We start from the raw sequence: 12,339 nt of genomic DNA on the forward strand, positions 1-12,339 counted from the left end.
AGCATGCAATGTCCCCACTACACACGGCAACAATGAGGTTGAGAAGAGAGCAGATTCTCCAATTGCTACTTCAGAACAACTTTGGCTTCATCATGCCACGTGGATCAATTTGGAAAGAAATTGTCCAATGAAGGATGCTAAAAATATATTCAAGCATCGTGGGAACAATCTTCAACTATATGATTGAAACACACTCACACTCTCCTCTCTCGATTCCAAATTTGCTTCTTCGAAGCAGGGAACGCGGGGTCCCGTCCAGCTTCGTCGACAGCTTCTCACAAATGCGTAGAGGGAGGTAAACTGGGAGCGGGAAGCAGGCATGGCTTCCTCTTTCTCGCCAGCTCCTCCCGCGGCTCCTTTCGAACCGGAGAAGCGCATCGCCGCCAGAGGCAAGGAGCCCTCCCGTCGCAAGACCCACTGGGATTATGTCTTGCAAGAGATGGCCTGGCTTGCCAAGGTTTGTCTTTGCTAATCCTGTGTTTTCGACATTGTTGCTCTGCATCACTTGAAGTGTCAACAACGTTTTAAAGGCTGCTCCATGCTCCTTTGCCCAGGATTTTGAAAGCGAGCGTAAGATGAAGCTCAGCCAAGCAAAGAAATTGGCAGTAAAGGTCTGCAAGAGTGGGTTATCTGCTGAATCTAAAGGACAACGACGGCAAAAGGTGCACTTGCATGGGTTCTAATGGTTGGTTGTGTTTTTGAAAGCCCCAATACATAGATACAGATATAAAAATATGTCTCACGCACACTCATTCCGACAAACGTTGATACATATGGATGTAGAAACAAACACATACAGATGTACACATACACATGCATATACATATGTAGATACATAGAGATGTATCTACACTCACATAAAGCTCCTATCAATATGAAGGTCTGCATGCTGATGTATATTGCTAATGGAAAGGTCCGTATGCATGTTGATGCATATCTCTAATGGTCGCTCGGCACAATCACATAAAGCAGTCCGGATGCCAACTATTTTCTCAATATCATGCATGATGGAGTCTATCACTTACGCCCTCTTTTTAAGACAAATTTGTGCTTTTCCTAGTACATCTAGGGGTGTATGCCTATATATTTGTATGTGTGTGTAATCGTGTGGCCTCTTGAAGAGGAGGTAAACTTGTAAAATCATTGCAAGATTCACCAGAGCTAAACCAAGACCTTCAAAAAAGAAACTGAAATAACGTATGGACTCAAAACATAGAGGTGGCCAATATCGCTTGTTGGGAATTTATTAGAAAATCTTGAGTATAGAAATTGCCATGTCATTGGATGATCCAAGCTTGTTGCCATGGCATCAATCCATACACATGGAATCTCATTGCAATCTTCACATCATAATAGTCTTGGTTTTTTCAATTTCAAGATTATAGAGCAAACAATGAATTGAAGGTATCCACTTAAATCCATCATTGCCTTATCTCCAAATCTAAAAAAGCTCAACCAAACACACTAAGGTCTCTACCAATGGTAGGCCAAAAACCTAGTGCCCAAAAGCTCTTCCAACTTAGCATTGAGGTTGCCACGTTGACACATATTCTACGGCGTGATTTATAGGGCAACTCTCATGTCATCACTTGTGATAATTTTCGTCTCCTCTCTTGGTTAGGCTTGCCACGTCATCACTTTTGTGACATACCCCCCCCCCCCCCCCCCCCCCCCCCCCCCCCCCCCCCCCCCGGGTGCCCCACACACACATGCTGTCATGCGCGTCCACACCAAAAAAAAAGAAGAGTAGTAATTGTGTGCGATTACACCTGTAAAAAGGCAATTTTATTTATGCCAAAGAACATCAACACAAGACAATATACTCTCTAGCATGCATGACACCATACAATACCACAATCAGATTTCTATCTAGCCATCTCATGCTTGTCGGATTTATTGATATCCTAGCATAGTGATGTTAGTCATCATGGTTTAGAGACAACATTTGAAACGCTGATTGCTCTTGAGTTCTCAGGCAGAGACGACACCCTAAACTAGGAAGATGGGTTGGTTCCTCCGCCTTCCCTTTCTTAAAAAGAATCTTTATTATCAAGGAGAATCTTTTCAAGCACAAGAAACGGAGAAATTCCTGTGTTCTAGATCTCATACTCGATGGTACTTTTCCTTCCCGTTCGGGAACTCAAGAAACAAAGCTCTGTGCTCAGTAATCCTTAGGTTTGCTCTGAGAGCATGAGGGCCTCGCAAACTGTCTTTGATTCTGCTTCGGGAATACCTCCAGTGTAGGCTGAAGCGTCCTTGCTCTGATCTCAGAGGCTCGCTTCATTTGTGACATGGCGGGTCTCTACATAAACAAACTAAGAAGTCCCACCGAAAAATTAATGTCAAACTGGGTGCTTAGCACCCAAATAAGAGAACCGTAACGGGAAGGCACCACGTGCCAATGGAAAAGAACAGACTAGACAAACTTTGAAGCACTTGAAATAACAACCGAATTGAAAGAGATGCACAACACAAGAGACGCGGAGTGGCAAAGTTCTGCCCCAAGAGAGCACTTGCCCCAAACCCTTGCGCCCCTTTCGGTATTTTCTTTATATTGCTTCAACACTTTACAAGGTCGGTTGCTCTGCTCTCGCTCCCGCAAGAATGCCAGAGAGAGAGCCTACCCGTCACATTTAAAGGCCCTAGGCCCATCCAAAAGCAGTACATGAAAAGTATACAATCTAAAAGCATCTAGTCTCCCAAGGCGTGCGCCCCTGGGCTCTCTGTACAGAGCGCGACGCAGCAAGCTGTCAGTGCAAAACGCTGGATTCTCCGTATAGTCATCCACGTCAGCAAGTCAACGCGATTTGTGGAAATTGTCTGTACAATAGCCAGGTCATTAACGTTTATGCTAGGTAGTTTTGTGTGTGTGGGTCTTCATTATTTTAGGCCCCATCAGATGGGGTTCTATAAGTTGAGAACTTCTTCTACTATTTCTAGGGTTTAGGTCCCTTGGTCGGGTTCTGCAAGTTGGCTAGGGTTAGATCTGGGAAACCCTAAACCGCTAGGTCTTCAATGGCTTGACATGCCAATAGTGGCTTGACATGTCAACAGTTTGTGACATCTCCCTTCTTGGAAGAAGGTAATCGTCCGGGATTATAGTATATCTGCAAAACAATTCAAGTCATTCAGTTTTCTCATTCCATATCAGAGCTCTTGATATTCTGGCGTAGCAAAATTAGGCATGATACCCAGACTGCACTGGTCTTGAACGGGTGTCTCGATGCACTGTATTACGTACTTAGACAATCTAACCCAATCAAGAATATTCAGTGGTTGACACATCACAGTGCAACACAAATGCTCACATATGCATGTTACAAGACACAAAAACATAAAGTTGCCAATGAAGGCTCCTCCCGCAAATAACCATCCACGTCCGGGCCATGAGCTATTAAACGGCTTCCTCATCACTCCTCTCATAAATAACATGAGATATATAGGCCTTTTATAACCAAACACCCCCCAAACTGCAGCCTGTGTTGCTTGGAGGTGTTGAAAAAATTGCTTAGAGTTTTCTTCAATAATCCCCCCGTAAATAACCATCTAGATCCGGGCCATGCGTAAAAATAGCAATTTTCAAACATTCAATACTCCCCCCGCAAATAACCACAAGGGTCCGGGCCATGAGTATGTGCAAGCATTCTCAAACATCAATTCTCTTCAATACTCCTCTCGGGAGTGAATCACCAATCATTGAAACTAGTATCAAAACGAGAGTCAAGCTTCTTAAATCGGCACCAAGACAAGTTCAAAACAAATAACATTCATTTCAAACAATATCCTAATAGTATTTCAAACAAAATTCAAAAAGTAGCTAAATACAAAGTAATTAGAAAATTTATTCAGGTTTCTATTCAAACAATCGAACTCTGGCTTGTCCTTCTATATCAAGGTAATTGTTCAATTTCGGGTTTGAATTGTCGCGTCATTCTTGTCGTGCCAAGGCATGCCCGAGAGAGCGTCACAATTGCCCAACTTCATGATGTGGAAATCGGCTTTTTCGTGGTATTTCGGGATAGTCACTGGAAGAGCACCAATGAGCAAGACACTTTTTGAGTTTGCCCCGTAGCTAGCTCGGCCTCAAGTTCGCCACCCTGTGAATCATAATCAAAGTCTATTTGCTTCAAGAAGTTGGGATGGATGAAATTTTCGGTATCTCCTAGGTCAAAGAAGATCTGGGCGTTCAAGCCGGACTTACCAAGAACTTAAGCAGAAGCAAGAACCCAAGAGAACCTCTCTCAGTTTTTTTTCCCTCAAAGAATCTTCACGTCTCGACCCTGGACTTGTTAGCCACACCCACCCTTAGTCCATCGCGCATCGGACACGCTCCCGTCTTCATCGCTACGTCTTTGAACGAGGATCGACATCGGATCCACGAAAATCCAGATTTTGAGTACCAAGATCTACTTACCTCCTATGCGGATATAGAAGGAGTTGGTGCAAGGATCCCTAGCCCTCTTCTGCATTCGCATTTGCAGGCAGCGTGCATCCACTTCCGTCGACATGGAACACTTGTAAATTGTAAGGTGCAGCGGATGTGAATGTTGAACTTTGCTCAAGATGAGTGCTCCGAACTGTGCTCAAGGGTTCCTTTTACTTACGGAAGGGAGAGCCTTCCGTTCCTTTAGTGAGAGAGTGCAAATGATCACAAACAAAGTAGTTGTAACTAAGTCAGACTTTGTAAATAATTAATTTATTTACGAGAAAAGAATTATCTAATTAGTTGTGTGCACACCAGAATAGACCTAGCAGTTCTAAGGCCTCAGGTGAGCCTAAATGCGGGCCACAACACCTCAGAGGGACCTTAGCAGTAATTACCCTGAAGCCCTAGTGATTGGGAAATCGGGTTTTCAGAAAGGGGTAAGCAGTAGCCTCAGATTTTAGGCTCAGGAAAAATACGCGCGTCAGTACAAGCACATGAATGAGATGGGGTCCTTAGAACAGTGACCCTAAGGCTAATAAAGTCTTAGGGTAAGTTTCGTTAAATTAAATTTAACGGTCCGTGCCCGGGCAGGCGGCCAGACAAGTGTGAACAGGTAAAGGCGGTGCAGTGCAAGTGCGGCATTGCGCCGGCAGACCTTTGGTGTTCTCATAAAAGAATCATTGGTAGCATTTGTTAGTTAGTTGCACATTTCTAATTAATGAGCTAGAAGTTTTTAAAGTCAAAAGTTGAATGGTTTTTAAGTTTTTAAAGTAAGTGTGCCAAGTGGCACACTTACCAATGCAAACTAACTCTCTCACTCTCACTCTCACCCTCTCTCTCACCCTCTCTCTCTTCCTAGTGCCCCCTCTCCCTGATGGCTATTTAGGAGCCCCCCTCCCCCATTTTCAGGGCTGGCAGTGCACCTACCCCCCCTAATGTGAGCGTGCTCTACGCGGCGGAGCCCTCCATTGAAGCTTGAGAGCAGCCCCTTGCGACATATGTGGTAGCCTTGTGCTCCCATTGTCAAGAACAAGGGATCTCACATCACAGACACCTTCACTATCTAACTAAGGAATTCTTCACAGTGAAATTTAAACACTGCACTATAGCTACAAAGGTCATGGAAAAAAGCCTGCTATTTTTTAATCTGGTGAAGTTTCATCGCGAGAAGCTGCCGTAGACGCTCTCTTAGCAGAGTGTTGCTGTAATTCTCTGTTTTTCAGCTCCTAATCACCTCGATTAGGGCTGTTTTCAGCAGATCAGCCATAGAAATTCTCTTCTCTCTCCTTATCCTAAGTCTACATCAAGTTTGGCGCGATTCCATCTCGAAGAAGACCTCTGTTTCGGCATAGGGGTGTGCACAGGTAAGAATTTCAGGTTATGTGCAGAAAATTACAGCAAGCATGTGCGTGTGCATTTTGCTTGTTTCTCTTTTGTGTTCGATGCATGAATGAATGAGCATGAAGGCAACACATAACGGAAGATGGACTCTCCTCTGTGAGAGCTTCCGATGAGCTGTTTTGGAAGATAGACTCTCTTTTCGAGAGCTTCCAAGCAGTCTCGCAGAAGATGGGAAATCCCCTAAGCAGAAAGAAAGTGGAAACACTTTCTCAGTCAGTAGTCAGAATAGAACAGAAGAAAGAATAGAGGACGGGCGTATGCCCGGTTCCTGTGCTTGTAAAGATTCTCCCTTAGTAATAAAGATATTCTCTTTATGGGGGGGGACCAGCCCATCTTCTGGTCCCCAATGGAGTGTCAAGTTTTCTCTCTCCCTCTAATTCTCTTGAGTATTTGAAGTGCAATTAAACGTCAGTTTACGCTTCCGTATTTTTGTGACAGTAGTAAACACTGTGAATGAAGGTATTGAGATTGACAGATAGAGAGAGAAGAATACGACACTAGAATGTTGTCAAACCCTCCTCCGAAGGCCCCACTCTCTATGGCGAGAGTGGCTGCTATTGATTGCACAAATCTCTACAATGCAATGGACTTGCCGACGATGTCGAGGACGATGAGGATGACGACGAGACGGGCTGAAATCTGAAAACGCTAATGGCTAAAATCTGCAAGTCTTTTATCTGTTGAATTCTGACTCTATGTCGATGACGACGGTGATGACGACGAACGCTAGGAAAACTGCAAACACCTGGCTGATCTGCAAGTGGCAAACACTGGGGCTGATCTGCACTTGGAAAAAATGTTGGCTGTCTTGGTAGCTTGAAAACGCTAGGTCTTCATGCTGGTCTTGCGGTGAGAAGGTGCACTTAGTCTGCTTCCTCTTCTGCCTGAATACACTAGCGCTAGCTTTTCTTATATACTGGCTTGGGTAAATTGCCCTACCCAGTTTTCCAACAAAAGTCACTTATTAATAATAAGTGAAAAATGGCTAAAATAGGGAAAATAGGTCTATGCACTGTAAAAATGTTCCTGATGGGTTCTGATGGTAATCTGATGATCATGCTGTGTGCAACCAGAGGATATGCATCTATTCTAAGTGCCTGGACATGCACGGTCTACGAACAGACTCACAAAAGTGCTAGAATACTTCCTAAGCTAACTGAACATAACCGAACCCTAGTCATCAAGTAGTTTGTCCACGTACACATAGGGTTAGATGTGCACGTGACATAAATACCTCCGAGCACCCTTACCTTTTATCTTCACCCACAATGTTTTCACGACAAGGCTTTCGAGTGGTAGTACTTGCTCGCAAGGCAGAGTCAGCATCAAGGCTGGTATTTGCGACAGTAGTAAGGCTACCTAGTAACTCGGTTGGTTGGTGTTTACATTGCAACGGTACTTAATCTCTAGTATCCACAAGTTTGGAGGAGTTTTCATCGGCTCATGCATCCACAAGCATGAGAAGTATTCAACATCAGAAATACCGAAGTATCCCTAGGTACAAGTTCGATAGTTGTGTCTCACCTTTAATAGGGGGGATGTCATGTGCGCACCGCACTTGCAACACGTGGACAAGCTTCTGCTACAGTCTAGCGTCAGCTGTAGTCTAGCTTAGGATCTAGCCTGGCACTTTTTGAGCCTCTAGCAAGACGTGCATGGCCAGCGATCAACCCTTCAACCTTTTTGCCATCATCGCCAGCACCCATCGGGCCATTCAGCAAACGTTTTTAGCCCTGCAAAAGGCCAGCGTTTTTAGCCTCCGCATCAGTTTTCAGCATCCCCTCAGATCAGCCAGCATTAGTACCTTCAGCCCATCATCACCGGCAAGTTGCAAGTACCAGAAGTACCCAATACCCAACACCATTCAGCACAACGCTACCATCAAAACCATTGGCGTTTTCAGTATCCAGCTTAGCTTCGCAGTATCAAGCATCCCTAGCAAGTACCCATCAACATCCTAGCAGTACCAAGTGTCTACATCTAGTTCCCGTCAGCATCTCAACATTAGCATCATTGGATCAGCACTTTGTGCAAATAATAAAAGCAAGTGCTTGCTCTGGCAACCAAGTAAGGGGGCCGTTGAGGGTGGGTGGGATGTCTCTTTTCTCTCTCACTCCGTCTCTCTCATTCATTGTGTTCAGTTTAGTTTCTCTCCTTGTGTTTGTGCGGAGTATAGATCCGAGCTAAATCCTTAAACCCTTCCGCTGCACCTGACAAGTACTTCCTGTAATGGTGATGGCAGTCCAATTGTGTATGGCTTTCATTGGTCCTCTAAGGGAATCAAATTGAAGAAAGACACTTGAAGGTAGATGTTGAGAAACCTTTGGGTATAGTCTTCCATAGTCTTCGTGGCAAGCATTTTCAAGTTGCCCCATTCTGACAGAATCTGGACTTCAAGTAGGGAGGGCGTATAATTTCGTGCAAAAATTGACTTGAAAGCTTGCCAAGTCCGTGGAGCATGCGGTTGTGTTGTGGTTGAACTCCACCACTGCTGTCACGTGCACATGGTTCTGTGTGCCATGTGGACATGCTTCATCGACTGCCACAGCTAGTTTTCCACCTATCCCTAGATAGAGAAGTGTTTAGAATCTTAGGAGGATTAGTACTGGCAATTTTGTGAGCCTGTTTGTAGGACCTGCATCTGCGGACAAGTCCATTAGATTAGGTTTTCTAGTTTTGGAATCCTCTTGCATAAATGGATCATACAAGCATTTTGACAGATGTTATTACACTATGGCGAGCATCTAGCATGACATGCATGTAGTTTTAGGGTAGAGGAATTCAACGAGCCATTTCCCGCGCCAATCGGATTCTCGGGTTGGCAGATGTGCGACAGTTTGACCTAGAAACTAACCCCAGTCAAATTTATTAATAAATCATTTTAATGATTTATTTTTAAGGAATTTGTGTTATAGGCTTGGACACTCCAAGCGAGAAATCAATAGCAACACATGAACAAAAATTGCAAAATCACTGAACTTTAAGAGAGAGAGAGAGAGAGTTGACACGACACGGTGGAGTTCTGTGCCCAGATGCATTGGCCCAAATGGCTGGCGCCCCTTTCGGTGGTTCTTTATTATTGCTCACAACAAAGTACAACTCTCGAGGGTCCTCTGCTCTCGGACTTTGCGTCCAGATGCTATGAAGAGTGAGAGGCCCAATGGGATGCTCAAAAGCAGAGCCCCAAAAGCACTAAACCCCGAAAGCACATGTTCCCAAAAGCTAGCGCTGAAATCTGCTCAAAACAGCCAACGCTTTTTGCAAAAAATTGTACAGCATGCCAACAGCACGAAACGCGGAAAGTCCCTAGTATCTTGCCACGTCATCGTCCGTACGGACTGCTATGTCAGCGCATTTTATGGAAAACCTCCTCAGACTTCAAGCTTTGAGTTTTTTAGCCCCATGTCTAGTGCTCAGAAGTTCTTTAAAGTTCAGTCTCTCTTGTCCACACTGCCATTTCTCTTCCAGTTGGGCATGCCATATCATCACTTTGTAACATTCCCCCCTCTTGAAAGAATTGTAATCGCCCTTGATTACACCTGGCAAAATAGCCAAAGGAGAGAAACTTTTGTCAGTAGACACTTACTCTATGTACTCATGCACCAAACTCCACCAATCTAGTACTTTTATAAAGACATGAGTCACTGATCAGTCACATTTCTATGAAGGGTCTGATATACAAATCTTGATCATTGTAACCATTTAGCAATCACATCGAGACCGCACTGATCTTTCACGGATCTCTTGATCTACTAAATCTTGTTACTATCAGATTTTTATTTCAACCAAGCAATTTAGCAAACCATGCCCATGAGCATCCTCACAAGACAATACATCCACATAGCATGCAATTCAAAAAATCACACACTTAGTTCACATTGAACACCGTGTTTTCAATCATTCATCTAGCCATCTCATTCCGTCCATAATTCTTGATGCACCTAGATCACTATGCATGTCCCAAGGCGGGCACCACGTGCCAATAGAAAAGAACAGATCGAACAGACTTTTAGCACTTCAATAACAACTGAACTGAAAGAGAGACGATGCGCGACACGGAGTGGCTGAATTCCACCCCAGAGAGTATTGGCCCCAAGGCGCCCCTTTCGGTATTTCTTTATATTGCATCATCAAAGTACAAGCCGGTACTCCAGACTCTGCACCTTCTCCAAGAAGCATGCCAGAGAATGAGCCCTAGCCTCATATTTAAAGGCCCTTGGCCTAAAAAGCAGTTATAGTAAAAAGCTTTTAAAACTCAAAAGCTTCTGGTCCAAAAGCAAAGCCAAAAGCTGCCAGCGTAAATCACGGAAATCCGTACAGCTTGCCACGTCATTAGCCAGCGCAAAACGCGGAAATCTACCCTTAGGGTTAGGGTTAGGGTTTCTGGCAGCAGAATTAGGGTTTGCAAGTTTTAGGGTTAGGGTTTCCAGAATTAGGGTTTCAGCAGTTAGGGTTTCTGGCAGAAATTAGGGTTTGCAGGTTTTAGGGTTAGGGTTTCCAGAATTAGGGTTTCAGCAGTTAGGGTTTTGGGCAGAAATTAGGGTTAGGGTTTCTGCTCGACACTTCTTCTGTTACTTGTTCTTCTTAGGGTTTAGGCCCCTCGGCCGGTAGCTCCGTTCTTCAGTAGGTCGACACGTCAGCAGTTTGTTACATCTCCCCTTCTTGAAAGAGAGTAATCGTCCTCGATTACAGCATATCTGCAGAACAACTCAAGTTAGTTCAAAAATTTCCGAGGGACATTTCGAGGGACAATCAGTTTGCTTTTTTTTATTTATTAAGGAGTTAGCTTCTCCTTTCTGCTCTTTTGATCAAGGAGTTAGCTTCTCCTTTCAGCTGTTTTGATAAAGGAGTTAGCTTCTCCTTTTGTCCAAATCGGAACTCTTGATATTCCGGCGTAGTAAAATTAGCCATCACACCCAGACCGCACTGATCTTCCATGGGTGTCTTGATGCACTAAAATTACATACCCAAGCAATCTCATCCAATTAGGAATATTCAGTAGTTGGCACATCACAATGCAACACAAATGCTCACATATGCATGTTACAAGACATAGAAACATTAAGCCGCCGATGAACACCCCCCCTGCAAATAACCATCCAGGTCCGGGCCATGAGCTGTTCAACGACTCCCTCATCACTCCTCCCGCAAATAACCTAAAAAGGTCCGAGCCATGAGATATAGAGGCCTTTTACAACCAAACGCCCCCCAGACCACAGTCTGCGTCGTTTGGAGGTGCTGAGAGTAACCGCTGCTCAGACTTCTTAATACTCCTCCCGCATAACCATCCAGGTCTGGGCCATGAGTAACAACAACAATACTCCCCTCGTAAATAACCACAAGGGTCCGGGCCATGAGTAAAAACAACACTTTTCAATCATTCAATACTCCCCCCACAAATAACCACAAGGGTCCGGGCCATGAGTAAAAACAACACTTTTCAATCATTCAATACTCCCCCCGCAAATAACAACAAGGGTCCGGGCCATGAGTATGAACAAGCATTCTCAAACATCATTTCTCACTTCTCCACCCGGGAGTTAAATTACCAATCATTGAAACCAGTATCAAACCAGAGTCAAACAATTCAAATCGGCACCAGAACAGGTTCAAAACAGATAGCATCCATTTCAAACAAATTCCAAACAGGATCACCAAACAAGTTCTCAAACAGATTTGAAATTAAAAAAAAAGCAATCTCCACATCAGTCCAGCTCGAAAAGTCGACCGACTTTCCATCTTGGAACTTGCACAAAAAATTAGGGTTAGGTTCATTCCGTAAGGTCGTAGTCGAGCATAACATGGTTCATCAGCTCTTGGACAGACAGTGTTTTCGTTGGCGGCGATGGTAGTCCCAAGATAGCAATCGCACTGGATCTCCAAGGTCATCTGCTTGTGAAGAGACATCTACTGTAAGATGTCGAGAAATTTCAAGTTATAATTTGCTAGGGTTTCCATGGCAAGCATTTCAGGATACCCCACTCTGCCAGAAGTTGCACTCCGAAGGAAGATGTCAGAATCCATATAACTTCGGGCAAAAATTTTCTTGAAAGCTTGCCAAGTACTTGGAGTATGCTGCTTGGTAGTTGTAGACATCAACATCTGCATGACACTGCTTCTGAGAAAAAAAACAGTGACTTGAGACAAATCTGGATCCTTCTCTTGCAAGTGATCTTAATTGGCTTATGCCCTGCAAGACACTGTGGTGAAGACAGGAGCGCGCCCGATGCGCGATGAAGTAAGGGTTGGAGTGGCTAATAAGTCCGTGTTGGAGGGCGAAGATCCCTCAAATAAAATCTGTCTTCTCTTTTGTAGGACAGGTATGCTTTTAGAAAAGCACACGACTGATGCTCTGATACCACCGTCACAAGGCGGGCACCACGTGCCAATAGAAAAGAACAGACTGAACAGACTTTTAGCACTTCAATAACAACTGAACTGAAAGAGAGAGACGACGCGCGACACGGAGTGGCGGAATTCCACCCCAGAGAGTATTGGCCCCAAACCTTGGC

At 44.4% G+C, this 12,339-nt stretch overlaps 1 protein-coding gene across 5 annotated transcripts in view; it reads left to right on the forward strand.

Annotated features, from left to right (window-relative positions):
• Nucleotides 1-205: 205 nt before the first annotated feature.
• The window catches only part of PIE1 (SNF2 domain-containing protein / helicase domain-containing protein), a 114,200-nt gene continuing 102,066 nt past the window's right edge, over nucleotides 206-12,339 (forward strand). For 2 of the 5 annotated variants that reach the window (XM_086499400.1, XM_086499402.1), the window contains exons 1-2: nucleotides 207-457; nucleotides 555-662. In XM_086499400.1, the coding sequence (XP_086355526.1) occupies nucleotides 320-457; nucleotides 555-662 (246 nt within the window). In that variant the 5' untranslated portion in view covers nucleotides 207-319. Of the gene's footprint in view, nucleotides 458-554; nucleotides 663-12,339 lie in introns of all 5 variants that reach the window. The other 3 variants (XM_086499401.1, XM_086499404.1, XM_086499403.1) reach the window with 2 other exon arrangements.

The sequence above is a fragment of the Adiantum capillus-veneris genome, chromosome 25 (assembly GCF_014529385.1).
Source record: "Adiantum capillus-veneris isolate H3 chromosome 25, ASM1452938v2, whole genome shotgun sequence".
In the NCBI taxonomy this organism is placed as follows: Eukaryota; Viridiplantae; Streptophyta; class Polypodiopsida; order Polypodiales; family Pteridaceae; genus Adiantum; species Adiantum capillus-veneris.